Raw genomic sequence first — 26,399 nt, forward strand, 5'->3', positions numbered from 1 at the left:
GCCGGTGTAGCACGGATATGGAGGATATGACTACTTCTTACTCGCCAACCTGGAATCACTGCGAAGAAAGCAGCGCCTCCCCGCCTCACCAGGATTTTCATTGCCCTGGACGTAGCGGTGCCGGTTGAAAAGGGGCAGTTATGTAATTACAAAAATCACCCCGATCTCCCGCTAGTTGGCTGGTATTGGCCACATAGATGATGGGGGGATATGCGGCCTGACCCCGAGATCTAGCACTCAAAGACTAGTAAGGGCGCGATGACATTGATTTTTATTTTTTTTACATACTTTAAGCCTTTTTCAGACTTTAGAAGCCTCTTGTGTTCCCTTTAAGAGCTTCTAGAGGACATGCAGTGTTGATATTTGCATTCGAAAGAGCGAGCGGCCGCGGCAGGTTATTATCTACGGATCCATTAGAGAGGCGGCAGCTCTCCACTTGTGTGCTCGGGTCTAAAGATTGACGCAGAGAGGCTGAAAGGATCGGTACATTGTGTTCTGCTGTAATCACAGAGCTGTCACACCGTAGCACAACCGCTCCAAGAGTTCATCAGAAAATGGTAAAAAAAAACCCCCATGCTTAAAGCGAAACTCTACTTTTCCACTAGACGTAGGATTTCAGGACAAAAAGGAAAATTGTTAGGTCAAAGGATCCCAAACTGCCACCATAAGGCTACATTCTCCTATTACTGCAGTACAACAAAGTCCCTGATGTCCCCAAAAAACTTTTCTTATTTGTAAAAAAAAAAAAAAAACCTTTAAAACAGCAGTTTGTCTTATGTTAATTAGCCAGGATTAGTCCTTGAAGCCTTGCTTTCCCCAGACTAGTCTGGCCTCAGTTCCTGATATCACATCTCTCTGGAGGCATTCTTCACCTTTTTACGCTTCATTCCAGCACGGCACATGTGCGTGTTGTTTGCTGTAAGCATCCCTTCCTGAGCATGTGATCCAAAGTGAGGTAAAAAAAGATAGTTTAATCAATACATATAAAGCAATACATGATAAATGATAATATCAATGACAGAACTATTTAAAACAAGAGTCTGGCTCTATATCTTTTTAAATTGTATGGATGTGATTTCTGTTATATATGTGAGATGTACCGTAATCATTGGATACATTGGCTTTCTTTTAACATCATCTTTTTGCATGCCCGTTTACACTGCGATCACCACTAAGGGGGCGCTCAGGAGCCCACTAAACCCTTATTTAAGACTAGATGGTGGCCCGATTCTAATGCATCGGGTATTCTAGAATATGTATGTATGCATGTACGTCGTACTGTGAGTGAGGGTTAACTTCCGCGGCAATATCGCTAATTGGTCGCGGCCGGCTGGCCGATCAGCGATGCGTGGTTCAAATCCCGCGCTAATTCTGTTTAAAGCCTGCGCCAATATCGCTGATTGGTCGCAGCCAGCCGGGCGCGACCAATTAGTGAAGCGTGGTTCAAATCCCGCGCCAATTCGTGGGCGGACTGCGCCTGTCGCTGATTGGTCGCAGCCACATAGTATATAGCAGCCACGTAGTATATAACACAGCCAAATAGTATATAAGACAAACAGGCACGTAGTATATAGCACGTAGTATATAGCCACGTAGTATATAGCACAGCCACGTAGTATATAGCACAGTCCACATAGTATATCACACAGCCAAGTAGTATATAAGACAGACAGCCACGTAGTATATAGCCATGTAGTATATAGCACAGCCACGTAGTATACAGCAGCCACATAGTATATAGCACAGCCACGTAGTACAGGTCCTTCTCAAAAAATTAGCATATAGTGTTAAATTTCAATATTTACCATAATGTAATGATTACAATTAAACTTTCATATATTATAGATTCATTATCCACCAACTGAAATTTGTCAGGTCTTTTATTGTTTTAATACTGATGATTTTGGCATACAACTCCTGATAACACAAAAAACCTGTCTCAATAAATTAGCATATCAAGAAAAGGTTCTCTAAACGACCTATTACCCTAATCTTCTGAATCAACTAATTAACTCTAAACACATGCAAAAGATACCTGAGGCTTTTATAAACTCCCTGCCTGGTTCATTACTCAAAACCCCCATCATGGGTAAGACTAGCGACCTGACAGATGTCAAGAAGGCCATCATTGACACCCTCAGGCAAGAGGGTAAGACCCAGAAAGAAATTTCTCAACAAATAGGCTGTTCCCAGAGTGCTGTATCAAGGCACCTCAATGGTAAGTCTGTTGGAAGGAAACAATGTGGCAGAAAACGCTGTACAACGAGAAGAGGAGACCGGACCCTGAGGAAGATTGTGGAGAAGGACCGATTCCAGACCTTGGGGAACCTGAGGAAGCAGTGGACTGAGTCTGGTGTGGAAACATCCAGAGCCACCGTGTACAGGCGTGTGCAGGAAATGGGCTACAGGTGCCGCATTCCCCAGGTAAAGCCACTTTTGAACCATAAACAGCGGCAGAGGCGCCTGACCTGGGCTACAGAGAAGCAGCACTGGACTGTTGCTAAGTGGTCCCAAGTACTTTTTTCTGATGAAAGCAAATTTTGCATGTCATTCGGAAATCAAGGTGCCAGAGTCTGGAGGAAGACTGGGGAGAAGGAAATGCCAAAATGCCTGAAGTCCAGTGTCAAGTACCCACAGTCAGTGATGGTGTGGGGTGCCATGTCAGCTGCTGGTGTTGGTCCACTGTGTTTCATCAAGGGCAGGGTCAATGCAGCTAGCTATCAGGAGATTTTGGAGCACTTCATGCTTCCATCGGCTGAAATGCTTTATGGAGATGAAGATTTCATTTTTCAGCAAGACCTGGCACCTGCTCACAGTGCCAAAACCACTGGTAAATGGTTTACTGACCATGGTATTACTGTGCTCAATTGGCCTGCCAACTCTCCTGACCTGAACCCCATAGAGAATCTGTGGGATATTGTGAAGAGAAAGTTGAGAGACGCAAGACCCAACACTCTGGATGAGCTTAAGGCCGCTATTGAAGCATCCTGGGCCTCCATAACATCTCAGCAGTGTCACAGGCTGATTGCCTCCATGCCACGCCGCATTGAAGCAGTCATTTCTGCCAAAGGATTCCCGACCAAGTATTGAGTGCATAACTGAACATTATTATTTGATGGTTTTTTTGTTTGTTATTAAAAAACACTTTTATTTGATTGGATGGGTGAAATATGCTAATTTATTGAGACAGGTTTTTTGGGTTATCAGGAGTTGTATGCCAAAATCATCAGTATTAAAACAATAAAAGACCTGACAAATTTCAGTTGGTGGATAATGAATCTATAATATATGAAAGTTTAATTGTAATCATTACATTATGGTAAATAATGAAATTTAACACTATATGCTAATTTTTTGAGAAGGACCTGTATATAGCACGTAGTATATAGCCATGTAGTATATAGCACAGCCTGGACGTAGTATATAGTAGCCACATAGTATATAGCACAGCCACGTAGTATATAGCATAGCCACGTAGTATATAGCACAGCCACGTAGTATATAGCACAGACAGCCGCGTAGTATATAGCACAGCCACGTAGTATATAGCACAGACAGCCGCGTAGTATATAGCACAGTCACGTAGTATATAGCAGCCATGTAGTATATAGCAGCCACGTAGAATATAACACAGCTCACGTAGCATATAGCACAGCCCACGTAGTATCTAACACAGCCCACGTAGCATATAGCAGTATGGGCACCATATCCCTTTTAAAAAAAGAATTAAAATAAAAAAATCACTCACCTTCCGGCGTTCACCGAGGCTGTCCCGCTCCTCGCGATGCGGCCGGCAGCTTTCGTTCCCATTGATGCATTGCGAAATTACCCGGATGATGTAGAGGTCTCGCGAGACCGCTAAGTCATCTGGGTAATTTCGCAATGTATCACTGGGAACAGAAGCTGCTGGCCGCATCGCGAGCAGCGGGACAGCTTCGGTGGACTACGGAAGGTGAGAATAGAAGGCTTTTTAAAAAAAATTTTTAAGCATTTTTAGCATATCTTTTTAGTAAAAAGTTGGTCCGGAATGGGGTGACACACTGGCACTGACTGGAGGGGAGTGGGGAGGGGGCACTGGGTGGAGTAGAGTAGGAAGGGGCCAATTCGCAGCCGGACTAAGCCTGTCGCTGATTGGTCGCGGCCGGCTGGCCACGACCAATCAGTGATGCGGGATTTCCACGACAGACAGACAAACAGACGGAAGTGACCCTTAGACGATTATATAGATAGATTTTGCTAAACACTATGCAGTAAGCTATTGAGCTCCCTCTAGTGGTGGCTGCAGGTAGGTAGAATTATCATTTAGATCTATGGGTCCTATCATCATTTGCGGGGGGTTTAGTAATTTTTTTGTTTTGTGTTATTGATTGACAATTTTAGCACCAAATAGACTTAGAAAAAGGCACAAATGATAAGAAGTTGGTGCAAAACGCCAAAAACAGGCGCAAATGCAATAATGAATCGGCCCATAATGCTAACTTTATAAACGTTTTACTTATCTTGTACTGATTTTGAGCTGCATGGTTTCTTTTCCAATCACATCCAAGTTTAACTTCAGTATTCTGATGATTTGCTGTTATCAGAGAGCAGTGCATGATGTGAGTGATTTAATGCACCGCCCTCTTAAATGCATGTGATTAACTATTGTAAGAGTGCATTGTTACATTGCCATCTAGTGGTGACATATGGTAATGAAAGCAACAACTTTTGAGACAACATATTGAGAGTGGCGGTAGGCCACGGATAAGAACTATTGGTCATCAGCTTTATCTCCCGCCTCTGTTGCCTTTTTATCCCCACAGAGATAGACATGTCGATATCAGAGGACAGCTACGTCAGAAGTCTCCCGACCTCCCCAAGTGCCAGACCCAATGATGACCACAGGGTCTCTGGCGAGATTGCCTGAGAGAATGACAAAGCCCAGAACCGCCAATGATGCCAGTGACAGCAAAGACCAACAATGCCCAGGTCGATATAGAAGTTGTACCCCCTCTGTGACATTACCACCCATGGACTAGACTAAAGCAAGTTCTGGGACAGACGAAGAATGAACTGGCGCCCAACTTTTCAAAACTGGTGCAAGTAAAGAGGGATGGGTATAGTATCGTGACAATTCAATGCTCTGATCCCACATACAAAAGCCCTCCAGGCAAAACTCATAGCAGTGCCCATACTGCCTACCTCAATATAGGCCTGCAGTATCAGATTCATTGTGGTGCCCTCAGTTCCAGCATCATAATAGTCTTGAAGTGTCAAATTCATTGTGGTGTCCTCAGTGCCAGCGTCATAATAGTTCTACAATGTTAGACTCATTCTGGCACCCATGGCCGTCCCCAAAATACCAGCCTCATGATAATCCTGTAGTGTCAGACTCATTGTGGTGCCCTCAGTGCCATCATCATAATAGTCTTGAAGTGTCAGGTTCATTATGGTGTCCTCAGTGCCAGCGTTATAATACTCCTGCAGTTTCAGACTCATTCTGGCACCCATGGCGGTACCCACAGTACCAGCCTCATGATAGTCCTGCAGTGTCAGACTCTTTGTGGTGCCCTCAGTGCCAGCATCCTGATAATCCTGAAGAGTCAGACTCATTGTCATGCCAACGTAGTAACAATCCTGTTTTTAGTCAGACTTAATGTGGTGCCATGAGTGGCAACCTCATCATAGTCCTGCAGTGTCAGACTCTGTGGTGCCCGCGTAGTAACAGTCCTGTTATGTCAGACGCCTTGTCATGCCATCAGTGCCAGTGTCATAATAGTCCTGCAGTGTCAGACTTGTTGTGGGACCCATAGCATTGCCAACGTGATCATAGTTTTGCATTGTCAGTCTCATTGTGGCACCCATAGCGGTGACCACAGTGCCAACCTGATCATAGTCCTGCATTGTCAGACTCATTGTGGCACCCATAGCAGTGCCCAAAATGCCAGCCTGATCGTAGTCCTGCATTGTCAGACTCATTGACTACATTGTCAAACTTTTTGGTGCTCACAGTGCCAGCATTATAGTAAATGCACAAACCCGTTCCAGCTTTGTTCTCAGCAACTAAGAAGTGACACATGAGCTGCTCATCAGTGGTCGCTGACATCCTCTTTTGATGCTGACTGCTGTCACTAGAAGGGGCTGTGTAGCCAGAGGTCTCCATCACTGATGACCACTTCACAGTGCTGTCCCTGCAGGCAAGGAGGTGCCATTTTGCACATTTTTCATTGTCACGATCGATTATTAGGAAATATTTATTGACTCAGTAAACTAGAACCAATTAGGGCCCCTAGAGCCCCGGAATCAGATGACTATAAGCAGGGGCCCTCGGACAAGTGACAACAAACAATACTACTGCACTTGTTTAAGTATCCCTTGACAAATATACCAAAAACTGGGGCTCGATATATGCCGGAGAGCCCCCAAGTCCAGGCACACCATCCCCCGCAATTCCTATCATATGTTCTGCCATTTCGCTAGATCTTGGTCATAAGAGGCCCGGAGTCGCCTGTTCTTGTATGTGTACTGTATATAGCACCAAAGACTGTCTTCTGAATATGCTGGGAGTTATAGTTCCCCAGGAGCTGGTGAGGTGTGGGTCTTGTTAAGCCGATATTGGGCAAGGTTTTCTATTCTATTTTTATGTAAATGACGACTTGTATTTTGTATGGTTATTGTGGCATTTGTATTATTGCAAAGAAGGACATTTATAGTGTCAGGCACAATTTTTTTTAAATATTTTCTCTTTTTCATCAATTTAGAAAATGATCATGTTTGAGGTTTTACTGGCAGATCTGAAGTGAAGAAGCTGCTGCTTAGAGCAATAATGCATTTTCCTGTAAAGACTAGTCTGATGCGAAGACGGCACTGCCCGGACTGTGATATCAGACATGTTTGCTGCTTATTAAAGAAAAAGGGTTTTTATACAAAAGTTGTACTGTATCTGTATCATCAATATGGAAATAAAAATATCATATTGTTCCATTCACGTAATTTCTCTCCACTAAAATGTTTGTATTTCCTTCATTATACTCAAGAGCTGCACTCACTATTCTGCTGGTGCAGTCACTGTGTACATACATTATATTACTGATCCTGAGTTACATCCTGTATTATACCCCAGAGCTGCACTCACTATTCTGCTGGTGCCGTCACTGTGTACATACATTACATTACTGATCCTGAGTTACATCCTGTATTACACCCCAGAGCTGCACTCACTATTCTGCTGGTGCAGTCACTGTGTACATACAATACATTACTGATCCTGAGTTACATCCTGTATTATACTCCAGAGCTGCACTCACTATTCTGCTGGTGCAGTCACTGTGTACATACATTACATTACTGATCCTGAGTTACATCCTGTATTACACCCCAGAGCTGCACTCACTATTCTGCTGGTGCAGTCACTGTGTACATACAATACATTACTGATCCTGAGTTACATCCTGTATTATACTCCAGAGCTGCACTCACTATTCTGCTGGTGCAGTCACTGTGTACATACATTACATTACTGATCCTGAGTTACATCCTGTATTATACCCCAGAGCTGCACTCACTATTCTGCTGGTGGAGTCACTGTGTACATACATTACATTACATATCCTGAGTTACATCCTGTATTATACCCCAGAGCTGCACTCACTATTCTGCTGGTGCAGTCACTGTGTACATACATTACATTACTGATCCTGAGTTACCTCCTGTATTATACCCCAGAGCTGCACTCACTATTCTGCTGGTGCAGTCACTGTGTACATACATTACTGATCCTGAGTTACCTCCTGTATTATACCCCAGAGCTGCGCTCATTATACTAGCCCCCATGCTCCTGGGAGACCCCGTTATCCTATTAGTATAAACACAAGATTCGAGCTTCAGAATTTTTCTCAATTATATTTTTTTCAAATTCAAACTTTCAGAACAATTTGGGACGTCGTCATTTAAGTTAAATAAATAAAGTAGAATTTGCTCTTGGATCCCGCTGGCGGCTCCTCTAGGACTCTGGGATTAGGAATATATTATAATCTGCTGCATAGAGTTTATATAAAACGTCGTGTGCTCTCGGAGTCGTCCGGCCTCGTTCCCACGTGTTGTTGTTCGGTGGCTCCGACCATCTTCTAAACACTGAACATGTGCAGGACATGGGCCTCGGCCACCACGGAAAGTGTTCTTCTGCGAAGTACCAAAGGGTCCATCCAAATACAGTGCCCCCCGTAGTGCGGCGCCTGTGACTGCGCCCTCACAGGTAGTCGTCCTCGCTAGATGAGGTGTTCGATCCTTCAGTCTCTGAATCGGATGAGATTTGGGATTCAGCCCTGCTCATGTTCCAGACTTGGGGGGAGAAGGTCTTACCCCAGCTGCACGGATACCCCACGGACTTCAGGCAGCGGATCAGGTCTAGCACAAGGTGCCAGCGCTCCCCCTCAGTTCACTTGCTGCCTTTAGCCCCCCGCTGCTTGCTCATGGAGGTCAGCATCTGGCTGATGTAGGAGGTCAGCAGGTCGTCCATCTTGTAGCCCTGGAAGAAAGGAAATCGCTAAATTAATATCTGAACCAACAAAGAGACCAATATGCCGTAGACCAGGAGTGGGCAATTTTCCCGAGGGGCCACACGATAGACCGTGACTGTTGTGGAGGCCGAACCAATACAGTATACAGTATGAGCACCCACATAAAAATACAGCATTTGCCCCCATAGAGCCCCCTAGATACAGTATGAGCTCCCTCCTAGCCTCTCTATATACAATATCAGCCCCCACATATCCATTTATATACAGTATGATCCCCACATAGCCCCATAAATACTGTTTGAGACACCACATAGCCCCCTATATACAATATGACCCCCATGTAGACCCCTGTATACACTGTGATCCACCACATATCCCCTCGTATACAATGTGAGCCCTAACATAGTACCCTTTACACAGTGTGAGCCCCCTGAATACAGTGTGAGCCCCCAAATATCCCCCTGTAGACAGTACAAGCCCACACATAGCCTCCCTGTATAAAATATGAGCCCTCACATAGCCCCCCTATATACAATATGTGCCCCCATAGAGCCCCCTAGATACAGTATGAGCTCCCTCCTAGCCTCTCTATATACAATACCAGCCCCCACATATCCCCTTATTTATATACAGTATGATCCCCACATAGCCCCATAAATACTGTTTGAGACACCACATAGCCCCCTATATACAATATGATCCCCCATGTAGCCTCTATATACAATATCAGCCCCACATAGCCACCTTACATACAATATGAGCCCCCACATAGCCCCATAAATTTGTATGAGACCTCACATAGCCCTCTTAATACAGTTTGGGCACCAACATAGCCTCAGTATATAGAGTATGATCCCCCACATAGTCCCCTGTGTACAGCATGATCCCCCACATATCCCCCTAAAGTTCAACTTTACTGGACAATTCAGATACAACAGTCTGCAACATGCGGTATCGCAATTGTTGTTCCAGTGACACAGTAGATTGCAAGACTTTGCCTCCATTCCGCTCAGGCTGTCCCTACCTCAACAGCTTCTGAAGACCCCAGGGACTCTCCACCCGGTAACGCAGCTTTTCCGATATCGGCTACCCTTCCTTCTTACATCTCTCCACCTGGCCTCTTTGGCATTCCAGTGCCTACTCTAGACCACAAGCCGCAGACTTCATGAGGATTTTTGCAAGACTTCTGGTGAGACCTCATGCTACCTGAACAATACGTACTTTTTGTGCCTCTAACCCACTGCAGCTTGAACCTGAACTTCCCATGAACCTCCAACTCTCACTCTCTTAGGCCTGTTTCACACGTCAGTGGCTCCGGTACGTGTGGTGACAATTTTCTCACGTACCTAAGACACTGACTCACGTAGACACAGTAAAATCAATGTGTCTCTGCAAATGTCAGCGTGTTTTCACGGACCGTGTGTCCGTTTGAAAAACACGGAGACATGTTAGTGTTCGTGGGAGCGCACGGATCACACGGACCCATTAAAGTCAATGGGTCCGTGTAAACACGTACCGCACACGGATGCTGTCCGTGTGCCGTCCGTGTGCCGACTGGGTACCACTCGGACCATGCAGGAGACAGCGCTAGAGTTAAGCGCTGTCCCCTGCTTTGGGTGCTGAATCCGGAATTCATTCCTTCCTCCCAGCAGCGTTCGCTGGAGAAAAGGAATGAAAAATCATTTTTTTTGTGTGTGTGTGTTTAAAATAAAGTTCCCGGTCAGCCTCCCATAGGGGTGGAGCTGCATATTCATCACTGTAATGAGCGGCACCACGTGACCGCTCATACAGGATAAGCTGCGACGCTGAGAGGAAGCATCGTGGGAGCTGGGTGAGTATTTTAATGCCAGCTGGCGGGCGCACAGGGGGTGGGAGGGGGTCGCTGACCGGGAACTTTATTTTAAACACACACACACAAAAAAAGATTTTTCATTCCTTCTCTCCAGCGAACGCTGCTGGGAAGAAGGAATGAATTCCGGATTCAGCACCCAAAGCAGGGGACAGCGCTTACTGTAACGCTGTCTCCTGCACGGTCCGTGTGGTACCCAGTTGACACATGGACTGCACACGGCTGCCGCACGTGTGCCACACTGATGTGCCACGTGAGCACACGGACACACATAACTCAGGTACCGATTTTTCCGGTATTATCTGGACGTGTGAGACCGGCCTTAGAGGAAGTGTTTCCCCTTTTTGTCTACTCTAGCTCATCCCAAAATATAGACTTTTCCCGAGCATAGCATCACATACACCTGTGCATTACTCCCTATAACTAATATGCCCACCACTGCATATTTCAGAGTTCTAAGCCTAACCTCTAAGCCCTATGCTATATCCTATGTCCTAAACCTGTACAATCATCACATTACATCACGATAACCTCATCAGTTAGTTCTTATAAAGTTCTATGCGATTTCACATATTACAACAGTCATAAAAATACAGTCAAATCGAATGTCAGAACCATTTCGTAATCGATGTCTTTCAGGAGGGAAGGCACATGTCCCAGCTGGCATCAGGCGTGGGCATCATCGGGAGGTATCCTGCACAAGTCCTATTCTAGTGAATGACATCGGCACATGCGCCGGCATCACGAGGAGAGTGGGGTTGGAATGGCTCCCGTCCTATTAGATAGAAGTCAGCCCTACAAGTCGATTTTCGTGGGATTGATCGGCCATGTTATGTGTATGGGGGGTCCCAACGCTCTCTCGGCAGACGTCAAGGAAAAGAAAGAATAAAGCAAGTGAAATTTCAAGGCCCTGCATGGGGCACGGATGTCGGGGCATGGATGTCGGGGCACAGATGTCAGGGCACTTACCAGCGAGGTCTCGCACAGCAGTTTGCTGCCTCTCACCAGGTTCCCGATGGTTATGTGGAAGTACGTGTTCCCACTGCTCCAATTCGAGATCTTCGTGAAAGGATGTGTGGCCAAGATGTCCTGCAAGAGACGCCAAGGTTAGAGGAGCGAGACCCGGTAATAATCTCTCCGAGACGCTACCCTACAGCCATCCTTACAAGACACAAATTACCAGGTTTGGCAGAAAGAACACAAAGAAATGCAGCGAGAAGATACAAAAAGGGATAATTTTACATACAGATTCTGCACCAAAATCTGCCCCGAAAAAATCCTGCTTCAAATCTGCGTGCACAAAGCTTCACGTTCTTTCGAATAAAAATGCGCACAGGTCGAGCTTTTTAATGCGCGGTAGGAAAAGCGTCACGTCAGTTCCTTGGCACTGTCCGTACAAAAATAAAGGCAAAATGAAGGTTTGTTTCTATTCGCCTTTTTGATGCCTTTTTTTTGGGCTAAGAATCAAAATCCACACTGAAAAAAAAAAATCACAATTTTAAGAAGTTTTTATTCATGTGGATTTTTCTAGCTTGAAAAATCTACGTGTAAAAAAAATCCTTGTGATTATACTCACATGGAATCTTTTAAAGTGAATTTTTTTGGGCTCAAAAATCCACATAAAAATCATGAAAAAATGTTTGTTTTTTTGCTTTGTTTTGGGTGTACTTTTTATGCAGTTTTTTATGTATTAAGTGATTTTCTCCTGCTAAATAGTAGTCACATTTGGAGCATTTTTCAAGCAGAAAAAAACCTAAAGAACACGTTTGTACTTTCTCTAAGTGGGAAAAAAATCACCATGCGCGCTATTGACGCTTTTTATTATCGAAATGAATGGGAAACTTATTCAAAGAATATTTAAAGTGTTTTCTCTCGGGAATTTTGGAGCAGAAGAACTCTTCAATATTGACCTAAAAACCATATTCTTAGGGTCAATTCACACAAAGTTGTTTCGCGTGGAATATCTTGGCTGAAGTATACAGTTTATGAAACATAAATTAAAGATTTTTCTGGAGTGTTTTTTGGCGCTTTTCTGTGACCCACAGACCCTTCTAAACTGGGGAGCAAAACGCAGCACCGCGAAGGGAAATCCCGCCGTATCTCTGGGCCGTACCGTCCGCTTTCATCTACATGAAAGATCAATAACCTAAAGTAGAAGCTCAGGTTCAGGCGGCGGGGTAAACATACAGACATCACTATGAGGAATATCGCACCTTTGTCTTCGGGTCTATCAGGCTGACGCCATACTTGTTTATTGCTATCAGGAGGATTTCAGGAAAGTGCGGCTCGGTGGTTTGCTGATTGAAAAAAAAAAGTTAAATATAAAGTTAAATATAAATCTCTTTGTTTAATTGATGTGCCGATCATGGCTTCCATAACTCACCTTAACCTCAAAGAAAGCTGAACCAAACGTTGGCCACTTAAAGATAATCTTCAGAAAGGCAACCTTGGAGTCTTCTCGCGTCTTGCCGGCATGTTTGTTGAAGTAGGCAATAATGGACTGTGGGGTGGAACCAAAAGGAGGGTCACTGCTGTTGTTATCTCAGCCTGCAGTGACATGGCTAAAGGAGGTACCTACAGCCACCACTAGGGGGAGCTCACTACACACAGATTTATACAGTCACCACTAGGGGAGCTCACTATATACAGATTTATACAGCCACCACTAGGGGGAGCTCACTACACACAGATTTATACAGCCACCACTAGGGGGAGCTCACTACTCACAGATTTATTCAGTCACCACTAGGGGAGCTCACTATATACAGATTTATACAGCCACCACTAGGGGGAGCTCACTACACACAGATTTATACAGCCACCACTAGGGGGAGCTCACTACACACAGATTTATACAGCCACCACTAGGGGGAGCTCACTACACACAGATTTATACAGCCACCACTAGGGGAGCTCACTATATACAGATTTATACAGCCACCACTAGGGGGAGCTCACTACACACAGATTTATACAGCCACCACTAGGGGAGCTCACTATATACAGATTTATACAGCCACCACTAGGGGGAGCTCACTACACACAGATTTATACAGCCACCACTAGGGGGAGCTCACTACACACAGATTTATACAGTCACCACTAGGGGAGCTCACTATATACAGATTTATACAGCCACCACTAGGGGGAGCTCACTACACACAGATTTATACAGCCACCACTAGGGGGAGCTCACTACACACAGATTTATACAGCCACCACTAGGGGAGCTCACTATATACACATTTATACAGCCACCACTAGGGGGAGCTCACTACACACAGATTTATACAGCCACCACTAGGGGGAGCTCACTACACACAGATTTATACAGCCACCACTAGGGGGAGCTCACTACACACAGATTTATACAGCCACCACTAGGGGAGCTCACTATATACAGATTTATACAGCCACCACTAGGGGGAGCTCACTACACACAGATTTATACAGCCACCACTAGGGGGAGCTCACTACACACAGATTTATACAGCCACCACTAGGGGAGCTCACTATATACAGATTTATACAGCCACCACTAGGGAAGCTCACTATATACAGATTTATACAGCCACCACTAGGGGAGCTCACTATATACAGATTTATACAGCCACCACTAGGGGAGCTCACTATATACAGATTTATACAGCCACCACTAGGGGGAGCTCACTACACACAGATTTATACAGCCACCACTAGGGGGAGCTCACTATATACAGATTTATACAGCCACCACTAGGGGGAGCTCACTACACACAGATTTATACAGCCACCACTAGGGGAGCTCACTATATACAGATTTATACAGCCACCACTAGGGGGAGCTCACTACACACAGATTTATACAGCCACCACTAGGGGAGCTCACTATATACAGATTTATACAGCCACCACTAGGGGAGCTCACTATATACAGATTTATACAGCCACCACTAGGGAAGCTCACTATATACAGATTTATACAGCCACCACTAGGGGAGCTCACTATATACAGATTTATACAGCCACCACTAGGGGGAGCTCACTACACACAGATTTATACAGCCACCACTAGGGGGAGCTCGCTACATACAGATTTATACAGCCACCACTAGGGGGAGCTCACTACACACAGATTTATACAGCCACCACTAGGGGGAGCTCACTACACACAGATTTATACAGCCACCACTAGGGGAGCTCACTATATACAGATTTATACAGCTACCACTAGGGGAGCTCACTATATACAGATTTATACAGCCACCACTAAGGGAGCTCACTACACACAGATTTATACAGCCACCACTAGAGGGAGCTCACTACATACAGATTTATACAGCCACCACTAGGGGAGCTCACTATATACAGATTTATACAGCCACCACTAGGGGGAGCTCACTACACACAGATTTATACAGCCACCACTAGAGGGAGCTCACTACATACAGATTTATACAGCCACCACTAGGGGAGCTCACTATATACAGATTTATACAGCCACCACTTGGGGGAGCTCACTACATACAGATTTATACAGCCACCACTTGGGGGAGCTCACTACACACAGATTTATACAGCCACCACTAGAGGGAGCTCACTACATACAGATTTATACAGCCACCACTAGGGGAGCTCACTATATACAGATTTATACAGCCACCACTATGGGGAGCTCACTATATACAGATTTATACAGCCACCACTAGGGGAGCTCACTATATACAGATTTATACAGCCACCACTAGGGGAGCTCACTATATACAGATTTATACAGCCACCACTAGGGGAGCTCACTATATACAGATTTATACAGCCACCACTAGGGGGAGCTCACTATATACAGATTTATACAGCCACCACTAGGGGAGCTCACTATATACAGATTTATACAGCCACCACTAGGGGAGCTCACTATATACAGATTTATACAGCCACCACTAGGGGGAGCTCACTATATACAGATTTATACAGCCACCACTAGGGGAGCTCACTATATACAGATTTATACAGCCACCACTAGGGGAGCTCACTATATACAGATTTATACAGCCACCACTAGGGGAGCTCACTATATACAGATTTATACAGCCACCACTAGGGGGAGCTCACTATATACAGATTTATACAGCCACCACTAGGGGAGCTCACTATATACAGATTTATACAGCCACCACTAGGGGGAGCTCACTATATACAGATTTATACAGCCACCACTAGGGGAGCTCACTATATACAGATTTATACAGCCACCACTAGGGGAGCTCACTATATACAGATTTATACAGCCACCACTAGGAGGAGCTCACTATATACAGATTTATACAGCCACCACTAGGGGAGCTCACTACACACAGATTTATACAGCCACCACTAGGGGAGCTCACTACACACAGATTTATACAGTCACCACTAGGGGAGCTCACTATATACAGATTTATACAGCCACCACTAGGGGAGCTCACTACACACAGATTTATACAGCTACCACTAGGGGAAGCTCATACATACTTTATTATTATTATTATTATTATTTATATAGCACCATTAATTCCATGGTGCTGTACATGAGAAGGGGTTATATCAAAATACAAATATCACTTACAGTAAACAACACTAACAATGACAGACTGGTACAGAGGGGCGAGGACCCTGCCCTTACGGGCTTACATTCTACAGGATTATGGGGAAGGAGACCGTAGGTTGAGGGTTGCAGTAGCTCCGATGGTGGTGAGGTGGCCGTGTGGTCTTTACAGGCTGTAAGCTTTCTTAACCCCTTCGCGACATGCGCCGTACTAGTACTGCGCTGCCGGCACTGCATTAGTGCCAGCAGCAGTACTAGTACGGCGCACCGATCACCGCGGTCTCGCGCTGAGCGCCGCGGTGATCGGGTGCGGGTGTCAGCTGTATACGACAGCTGACACCCCGCAGCAATGCCCACGATTGGCGCTATCGCCGATCGCGGGCATTTAACCCCTCTGATGCCGCTGTCAGTAGTGACAGTGGCATAGAGGGGGATCGCGCAGGGACGGGGGCTCCCTGCGCTCTCCCACCGGAGCAACGCAATAAGATCGCGTTGCTCCGGTGACCCGGAAGGAGTCCCCGGATCCAAGATGGCCGCCGGACTCCTTCCGGGTCATGAAGTGACCTGGCTAGCCGGCGCCTGCTGAGAGCAGGCGCTGGAAGCCAGCTAAGCTGCCTGTCGGATCGTTGATCTGACAGTGTGCTATGCAGTGTCAGATCAACGATCTGATCTAATACTGAGATGTCCCACCCTGGGACAATGTTAGAAAGTAAAAAAAAAAAAATAGAATGTGTAAAAAAAAATAAAAAAAAATCCCCAAATAAAAAAAAAAAAAACATTTCCCAATAAATCCATTTATTTATGTAAAAAAAAAAAAAACAATAAATGTACACATATTTGGTATCGCCGCGTCCGTAACGACCCGCTGTATAAAACTATCCCACTAGTTAACCCCTTCAGTGAACACCGCAAAAAAAAAAAAAAAAAAAAAACAAGACAAAAAACAACGCTTTATTATCATACAGGCGAACAAAAAGTGGAATAACACGCGATCAAAACGACAGATATAAATAACCATGGTACCACTGAAAACGTCATCTTGTCCCGCAAAAAAAAAGCCGCCATACAGCATCATCAGCAGAAAAATAAAAAAGTTATAGCTCTCAGAATAATGCGATGCAAAAACAATTATTTTTTTATATAAAATAGTTTTTATTGTGTAAAAGCGCCAAAACATAAAAAAAATTACATAAATGAGGTATCGCTGTAATCGTACTGACCCGAAGAATAAAACTGCTTTATTCATTTTACCACACGTGGAACGGTATAAACGCCCCCCCTAAAAGAAATTCAGGAATTGCTGGTTTTTGTTCATTCCGCCTCCCAAAAATCGGAATAAAAAGCGATCAAAAAATGTCATCTGCCCGAAAATGTTACCAATAAAAACGTCAACTCGTCCCGCAAAAAACAAGACCTCATATGACTCTGTGGGCCAAAATATGGATAAATTATAGCTCTCAAAATGTGGTGATGCAAAAACTATTTTTTGCAATAAAAAGCGTCTTTTAGTGTGTGACAGCTGCCAATCATAAAAATCCGCCAAAAAAACGCTATAAAAGTAAATCAAACCCCCCTTCATCACCCCCTTAGTTAGGGAAAAATAATAAAATGTAAAAAAATGTATTTATTTCCATTTTCCCATTAGTGCTAGGGTTAGGGCTAGGGTTAGGGCTAGGGTTAGGGCTAGGGTTAGGGCTAGGGTTAGGGCTAGGGTTAGGGTTAGGGTTGGGGTTAGGGTTTCAGTTATAATTGGGGGTTTCCACTGTTTAGGCACATCAGGGGCTCTCCAAACGCGACATGGCGTCCGATCTCAATTCCAGCCAATTCTGCTTTGAAAAAGTAAAACAGGGCTCCTTCCCTTCCGAGTTCTCCTGTGTGCCCAAACAGTGGTTCCCCCCAACATATGGGGTATCAGCGTTCTCAGGACAAGTTGGACAACAACTTTTGGGGTCCAATTTGTCCTGTTACCCTTGGGAAAATAAAAACATAGGGGATAAAATATCATTTTCGTGGAAAAAAATTTTTTTTTATTTTCACGGCTCTGCGTTATAAACTGTAGTGAAACACTTGTTGGTTCAAAGCTCTCACAACACATCTAGATAAGTTCCTTGGGGGGTCTAGTTTCCAATATGGGGTCACTTGTGGTGGGTTTCTACTGTTTAAGTACATCAGGGGCTCTGCAAATGCAACATGACACCTGCAGTCCATTCCATCTAAGTCTGCATTTCAAACGGTGCTCCTTCCCTTCCGAGCTCTGCCATGCACTCAAACGGTGGTTCCCCCCCACATGTGGGGTATCAGCGTACTCAGGACAAATTGGACAATAACATTTGTGGTCCAATTTCTCCTGTTACCCTTGGGAAAAAAAAAATTGCGGGCTAAAACATCATTTTGTGGAAAGAAAAAATGATTTTTTAATTTTCACAATGCTACATTCTAAACTTTAGTGAAACAATTGGGGGTTAAAAGTGCTCACCACACATCTAGATAAGTTCCTTAGGGGGTCTTCTTTCCAAAATGGGGTCACTTGTGGGGGGTTTCCACTGTTAAGGCACGTCAGGGGCTCTCCAAATGCGACATGGCGTCCGATCTCAATTCCAGCCAATTTTGCATTGAAAAGTCAAATGGCACTCCTTCCCTTCCGAGCTCTGCCATGCGCTCAAACAGTGGTTTATCCCCATATATGAAGTATCGACGTACTCAGGACAAATTGCACAACAACTTTTGGGGTCCAATTTATCCTTTTACCCTTGGGAAAATAAAAAATTTGGGGCAAAAAGATCATTTTTTGTGAAAATTAATAAAAAAATTTTTTTTACGGCTCTACATTATAAACTTCTGTGAAGCACTTGGAGGTTCAAAGTGCTCACCACACATCTAGATTAGTTCCTTAGGGGGTCTACTTTCCAAAATGGTGTCACTTGTGGGGGTTTCCACTGTTTAGGCACATCAGGGGCTCTCCAATCGTGACATGGGCTCCGATCTCAATTCCAGCAAATCTTGCATTGAAAAGTCAAATGGCGCTCTTTCCCTTCCGAGCTCTGCCATGTGCCCAAACAGTGGTTTACCCCCACATATGGGGTATCGGCGTACTCAGGACAAATTGTACAACGACTTTTGTGGTCCAATTTCTCCTGTTACCTTTGGTAAAATGAAACAAATTGGACCTGAAGTAAAAATTTTGTGAAAAAAAAGTTAAATGTTCAATTTTTTTAAACATTCAAAAAATTCCTGTGAAGCACCTGAAGGGTTAATAAACTTTTTGAATGTGGTTTTGAGTACCTTGAGGGGTGCAGTTTTTAGAATGGTGTCACTTTTGGGCATTTTCTGTCATATAGACCCCTCAAAGTCACTTCAAGTGTGAGGTGGTCCGTAAAAAAATGGTTTTGCAAATTTTGTTGCAAAAATGAGAAATCGCTGGTCAACTTTTAACCCTTATAACGTCCTAACAAAAAAAAATTATGTTTCCAAAATTGTGCTGATGTAAAGCAGTCATGTGGGAAATGTTGTTTATTAACTATATTATGTGATATAACTCTCTAATTTAAGGGCATAAAAACTAAGAGTTTGAAAATTGCTAAATTTTCATAATTTCCGACAAATTTTTGTTTTTTTCACAAATAAATGCAAGTCATATCGAAGAAGTTTTACCACTATCATGAAGTACAATATGTCATGAGAAAACAGTGTCAGAATCACCAGGATCCGTTGAAGCGTTTCAGAGTTATGACCTCATAAAGTGACAGTGGTCAGAATTGTAAAAATTGGCCCTGTCACTTAGGTGAAAACAGGCTTTGGGGTGAAGGGGTTAAAGAGGTGGGTTTTCAGATTTCTTTTGAAGGATCCAAATGTGGTGGATAACCGGACGTGTTGGGGCTCTGAATTCCAGATGATGGGGGATATTCGGGAGAAGTCTTGGAGGCGATTGGGTGAGGAGCGAATGAGCATAGAGGAGCGAATGAGCATAGAGGAGAGGAGGAGGTCTTGGGAGGACCGGAGATAACGTGAGGGAAGATATTGAGAGATTAGTGTGGAAATATACGGAGGAGAAAGGTTATGGATGGTTTTGTAGGTCAGTGTTAGTAATTTAAACTGGGTACGCTGGGAAATTGGGAGCCAGTGAAGGGATTTGCAAAGAGGTGAAGCAGGAGTGTAGCGAGGAGAGAGATTAATTAGTCGGGCAGCAGAGTTAAGGACGGACTGGAGGGGTGCGAGAGTGTTAGAAGGTAGGCCACAGAGGAGTATGTTGCAGTAGTCGTGGCGGGAGATGAATAGGGCATGCACGAGCATTTTGGTAGAGTGTGGTTTGAGGAAAGGATGGATTCTGGAAATATTTTTGAGCTGGAGGCGACAGGAGGTGGCGAGAGCTTGGATATGCGGTTTGAAGGACAGGGCAGAGTCAAGGGTTACTCCGAGGCAGCGGATTTTGGGGACAGGGGAAAGTGTGATTTCATTTATTTTGATAGATAGATCAGGTAGGGAAGATATGAGTGATGGAGGAAAGATAATGAGTTCAGATTTGTCCACATTGAGCTTGAGGAAGCGAGAGGAGAAGGAGGATATGGCTGACAGACACTCTGGGATTCTGGAGAGCAGAGAGGTGACATCTGGGCCAGAGAGGTAGATCTGAGTGTCATCGGCATATAGATGGTACTGGAAGCCATAGGACCTTATGAGTTGTCCCAGGCCGAGTGTATAGATTGAGAAGAGTAAGGGCCCAAGGACAGAGCCTTGGGGGACTCCAACAGAGAGGGGGAGAGATGAGGATGTAGTATGGGAGTAGGAAATGCTAAATGTGCGGCTGGTAAGGTAGGAGGAGATCCAAGATAGGGCGAGGTCTTTGACCCCAAAGGAAGAGACGATCTGTAGTAGGAGGCAGTGGTCAACTGTGTCGATGGCAGAGGACAGGTCTAGAAGGAGGAGTATAGAGAATTGTCTGTTAGCTTTGGCTGTAAGTAAAGGTACCTTCACACTGAACGATATCGCTAGCGATCCGTGACGTTGCAGCGTCCTGGATAGCGATATCGTACAGTTTGACAGGCAGCAGCGATCAGGCTCCTGCTGTGCCATCGTTGGTCGGAGCAGAAAGTCCAGAACTTTATTTCGTCGCTGGACGTCCCGCAGACATCGCTGAATCGGTGTGTGTGGGCCGCGCTTAGTAACCCGATGTTTACCCTGGTTACCAGTGTAAACGTAAAAAAAAAACAAACACTACATACTTACCTTCCGCTGTCTGTCCTCTGGCGCTCTGCTTCTCTGCACTGTGAGCGCCGGCCAGCCGGAAAGCAGAGCACAGCGGTGACGTCACCGCTGTGCTTTCCGGCTGGCACTCACAGTCAGTGCAGAGAAGCACAGCGCCGGGGGACAGACACCGGAAGGTAAGTATGTACTGTTTGGTGTTTTTTTTTACGTTTACGCTGGTAACCAGGGAAAACATCGGGTTACTAAGCGCGGCCCTGCGCTTAGTAACTCAATGTTTACCCTGGTTACCAGGGGACCGGCATCGTTGGTCGCTGGAGAGCTGTCTGTGTGACAGCTCTCCAGCGACCACACAGCGACGCTGCAGCGATCGGGATCGTTGTCTGGATCGCTGCAGCGTCGCTAAATGTGACGGTACCTTAAGTCATTAGTAATTTTGGTCAGGGCAGTCTCAGTGGAATGGTGGGGACAGAAGCCAGATTGTAGGTTGTCGAAGAGAGAGTTAGATGCAAAGTGAGAGGAAAGTTCAGCATGGACGTGCTGCTCAAGGAGTTTTGAAGCAAATGGGAGCAAAGATATGGGGCGATAGCTGGACATACCGCTTGGGTCAAGGGAGGGCTTTTTGAGGATAGGTGTGATTGTGGCATGTTTGAAGGCAGAGGGGAAGGTACCGGAAGTTAGTGAAAGGTTGAAGAGATGGGTTAGGGATGGGATTAGTGTGGCGGTGAGGTTGGGGAGGAGGTGGGATGGGATGGGGTCAAGGGCACAAGTGGTGAGGTGTGATTTGGAGAGAAGATGAGCAAGCTCCCCTTCAGAGATTTTGGAGAGTGAAGTTATGGGGTTTGGGCATTGGTCTCTCATAGACCTTGTTTGGTCTATCTTATTTTTGAAGTGCGTGGCAAAGTCCTCGGCAACGATTAGGGAACTCGGAGGGGGCAGTGGTGGGCGGAGGAGGGAATTAAAAGTGTTGAACAACTGTTTGGGGTTGTGGGATAAGGAAGATACGAGGGTTGTGAAGTAGGTCTGTTTAGCAGAGGTGAGAGCTGATTTGAATGCCAGTGTTGCTTGTTTGAGTGCAGTGAAATCATCTTGCGATTGAGTTTTCTTCCAACGCCGTTCTGCAATTCTGGAAACTTGCCGAAGCTTTTTAGTGATGTTATTGTGCCAGGGTTGTCTATTGGTTCGTCGCACTCTGCTATGCATGACAGGGGCGACCGTGTCAATAGCTGATGCAAGAGTGGCATTGTAGAAAGCAGTGGTGGTGTCTGTGTCTGGAGTGAGGATATGGATGCCAGTGGTAGGATGGAGTCAGAGAGTGTGTTGGTGTCTAAGTGTGCGAGGTTCCTGCGTGGGTGCGCATGTTGCTGGACATGGGTGACATGTGAGGAGGACAGGGATGAGAAAGTGAGTAGATGGTGGTCAGATAGAGGGAGAGGGGAGGTTGTGAAGTTAGATAGGGAGCATAAACGGGTGACGACCAGGTCTAATGTGTGTCCGTCTGTGTGGGTGGCTGAGGAGGACCACTGAGTAAGTCCAAAGGATGAGGTAAGGGACAGAAGTTTGGAGGCTGCTGACTGGTGGGTGTCAATGGGGATGTTGAAGTCACCCATGATGATGGTGGGAATGTCAGCAGAGAGAAAGTGAAGAAGCCAGGTGGAGAATTGGTCAATAAAGGCAGTGGTCGGGCCTGGGGATCTTTATATGACGGCCATTTGGAGGTTGTAGGGGGAGTAGATGCGGACAGAGTGGACTTCAAAAGAGGGGAGGATAAGGGAGGGTAGTGGTGGGATTGGGTTAAAGGTACAGTTGGAAGAAAAGAGAAGGCCCACTCCTCCACCATGTTTGTTGCCAGGGCGAGGAGTGTCGGTGAAGTGGAGGCCACCATAACATAATGCAGCAGGGGAGGCTGTGTCAGAGGGTGTCAGCCATGTTTCAATGATGCCCAGAAAGAAAAGATTACGAGAGGTAAAGAGGACATAGAGGTAAAGAGGACATACATACAGAATTATACAGTCACCACTATGGGGAGCTCATACATACAGAATTATACAGTCACCACTATGGGGAGCTCATACATACAGAATTATACAGTCACCACTATGGGGAGCTCACTACATACAGATGTATACAGCCACCACTAGGGGGAGCTCACTATATACAGATTTATACAGCCACCACTAGGGGGAGCTCACTACATACCAATGTATACAGCCACAACTAGGGGGAGCTCACCACATACAGATTATACAGTCACCACTAGGGGGAGCTCATTACATATAGATTTATACAGCCACATCTAGGGGTAGCTCACTTTATACAGTTGGATACAGCCACCACAAGGAGGGAGCTCTCTACATACAGATTCAGGCTATGCGCGCATGTTGAGTATTTGCTTGCAGAAATTTCTGGAAGGTTTATGCATCTCTTGGCAAGAAAAACAGCAGCAAAAACATGCATTTTTGATGCGTTTCTGCCTGCGTTTTTGTACAGCAATTAATGCTTTTTTGAGCTAAATAAAGATATTTAAAAAAATGTTTTGTGATGTAATGTTGGGGTTCAACAGCACCTTTTTCATGCTGATGCAGTGGCATCAGGGTAATGGTATTAGGGCAGCAGCTGTCATTGACACCTAGGCTTAGTAATGAAGGTGTCAGCCTGGCACCCTCATTACTAAGCCAATAACTAAACACAAACACTCACAAACATGCACACATTGTCCCCAGTCTATGTAGGAGCATTAACAGAACAAAGCTACATAGGCTGTAACCAGAGAGCAACTGTAAAGAAAAAAAAGGAAAAAAAAATTGTGTAATTTTAATAACCAGCAGAAGCAAAGCCGATAGCTGAGGGCTGATGTTAATATTCTGGTAAGGAGCCAATAGCCATAAAGGTTCCCAGGCTATTAGTATCAGCTCACATCTGTGTGCTTAGCCTTTACTGGCTAGTTTCCAGGAGGACCTCAGGAAACAAATTACATAGGGTCCCCTTATAAAATCTAACCAGCAAAGTCCAGGCAGACTGATGCGTGCTGATATTAATAGCCTAGGAAGGAGCCATGGATATTGTCCCCTCCCAGACTAAAAACATCAGCGCTCAGCCATCCCTGAAAAGACGCATCTATAAGATGCGCCAAATCTGGTGCTTAGCATTGCTCTTCCCACTTGTCCTGTAGCGGTAGCAAGTGGGGTTTATATTTGTGGGATTGATGTCACCTTTCTATTGTCAAGTGACATCAAACCCACAGGTTAGTAATGGAGAGGAGTCTATAAGACACCTATCCATTAGTAACCCCATAGTGATATAGTATAAAAACACAGACACCTAGAATAAAGTTAATTAAACCATACTCACAAAACGCCTAATCCACCGATGCCAACGTCTCCTGCGACAAAAATAAAATAAACCACAATATTCCTCACCTGTCTGCAGAGAAGATAATCCATAATGTCCCACTACGATCCTGATCACTTTGAGATCAGTCACTGATGTGACTGCTCTCAAAGACAGCCGGCAATACACTGACAAGAGGTAATCGCTCCCACAGTGTATTACTGAGCTGCTTTGAGAAAGTTCTCACGCAGCGGTGCCGTAAGTGAGAGCATTGGAGCTCATCAGCAGATGAACTCTGATGACCTCTCTCATGGCAGCTCAGTGATACACTGCGGAAGCCATTACCTCCTGTCCGTGTATCGCCGGTGGCCAGGTAGAGCGGTCACATCTCCCGATGTGACTGTTCTACACGTGAGATCACCGTTGGACACGTGGGATTACATGGACTACGGCGGACAGGTGAGTATATGGTGGTTTATTATTTTACATTATTTCTAGGAGACTAGGGCATCGGGAATTTGGTGTTAGGTGAGTATAATGTTTTGGGTTTTTTGTTACGTGTATGTAATTATTTTACTTTTTTCTTTAACTGTGAGCACAGGCGCCAGCAGATGAGACTACATCTCCCATCGGGGCACCTGCTGTCACTGTTATGAGTGACAGCAGACGTAGCCCAATGGGAGCAGTAATCTCATCAGCCCACGCCTACTGACCTGCGGTAAGCTTTTTATCGTAGGTCACAGTCACAGCTACGGGGTCACGCTGACATCTGACAGCATGACCCCGTAGCATTACCGCCGATAAGAACCACCATGCCAGTATTTCCCACGCTGTCACATAGATGACAGCGTGGGAAACACCATAGCAAATACGCATTGCAAATACGCATGGAAATTTACTGATTATGTGCACAACAATTCAGGATTGTCATTGAATTAGTTTGCATAAGGATTCCATAGCGTTTTTGGCCCATTTCTGCACAGAAAAACCGCTGCGAAAACTCATAAAAAACGCACAGTGTGCACACAGCCTTATACAGCCACCACTAAATTGAGCTCACTACATACAGATTTATACAGCCACCACTAGAGGGAACTGATTACATACAGATTTATGCAGCCACCAATAGGTGGAGCTCACAACATACAGATTTATACAGCCATCACTAGAGGGAGCTCACTGCATACAGATTTATACAGCCATCACAAGAGGGAGCTCACTGCATACAGATTAATACAGCCACCACTAGAGGGAGCTCACTGAATACAGATTAATACAGCCACCACTAGAGGGAGCTCACTGCATACAGATTTATACAGCCATCACAAGAGGGAGCTCACTGAATACAGATTAATACAGCCACCACTAGAGGGAGCTCACTGCATACAGATTTATACAGCCACCACAAGAGGGAGCTCACTGCATACAGATTAATACAGCCACCACTAGAGGGAGCTCACTGAATACAGATTAATACAGCCACCACTAGAGGGAGCTCACTGAATACAGATTAATACAGCCACCACTAGAGGGAGCTCACTGCATACAGATTTATACAGCCATCACAAGAGGGAGCTCACTGAATACAGATTAATACAGCCACCACTAGAGGGAGCTCACTGCATACAGATTTATACAGCCATCACAAGAGGGAGCTCACTGCATACAGATTAATACAGCCACCACAAGAGGGAGCTCACTGCATACAGATTTATACAGCCACCACAAGAAGCTTATTACATACACACAGATGCAAAATAGGAATTTGGCCTTCTCAACATCATTTTTTTCCACTTCACCCTTTTCATCCCGTGAAAATCCTAGAGCATCTTTGAGTTTTCCTTTTGACATACCCCCAACTCCTTTTTTAATGCTTTTGGTCTCCTTTGCAAGCCGCATTTCATTACTGGTTTTAGCTCTTCTAAAGGGACCGTCACACATAACGATATCGTTAACGAAA

General features: G+C 45.1%; 2 protein-coding genes across 2 annotated transcripts in view; one reads left to right on the top strand and one right to left on the bottom strand.

Annotated features, from left to right (window-relative positions):
- The window catches only part of GDPD4 (glycerophosphodiester phosphodiesterase domain containing 4), a 94,616-nt gene extending 87,644 nt beyond the window's left edge, over positions 1-6,972 (top strand). The window contains exon 16 of the mRNA XM_069759368.1: positions 4,803-6,972. Within this exon, the coding sequence (XP_069615469.1) occupies positions 4,803-4,906 (104 nt within the window). The 3' untranslated portion in view covers positions 4,907-6,972. The remainder of the gene's footprint in view (positions 1-4,802) is intronic.
- An 889-nt stretch (positions 6,973-7,861) lies between these two features.
- The window catches only part of MYO7A (myosin VIIA), a 315,688-nt gene continuing 297,150 nt past the window's right edge, over positions 7,862-26,399 (bottom strand). The window contains exons 47-50 of the mRNA XM_069759369.1: positions 12,731-12,847; positions 12,561-12,644; positions 11,317-11,436; positions 7,862-8,506 (exon numbers count right to left, since the gene is read on the bottom strand). Of these exons, the coding sequence (XP_069615470.1) occupies positions 8,417-8,506; positions 11,317-11,436; positions 12,561-12,644; positions 12,731-12,847 (411 nt within the window). The 3' untranslated portion in view covers positions 7,862-8,416. The remainder of the gene's footprint in view (positions 8,507-11,316; positions 11,437-12,560; positions 12,645-12,730; positions 12,848-26,399) is intronic.

The sequence above is a fragment of the Ranitomeya imitator genome, chromosome 3 (genome assembly GCF_032444005.1).
Source record: "Ranitomeya imitator isolate aRanImi1 chromosome 3, aRanImi1.pri, whole genome shotgun sequence".
In the NCBI taxonomy this organism is placed as follows: domain Eukaryota; kingdom Metazoa; phylum Chordata; class Amphibia; order Anura; family Dendrobatidae; genus Ranitomeya; species Ranitomeya imitator.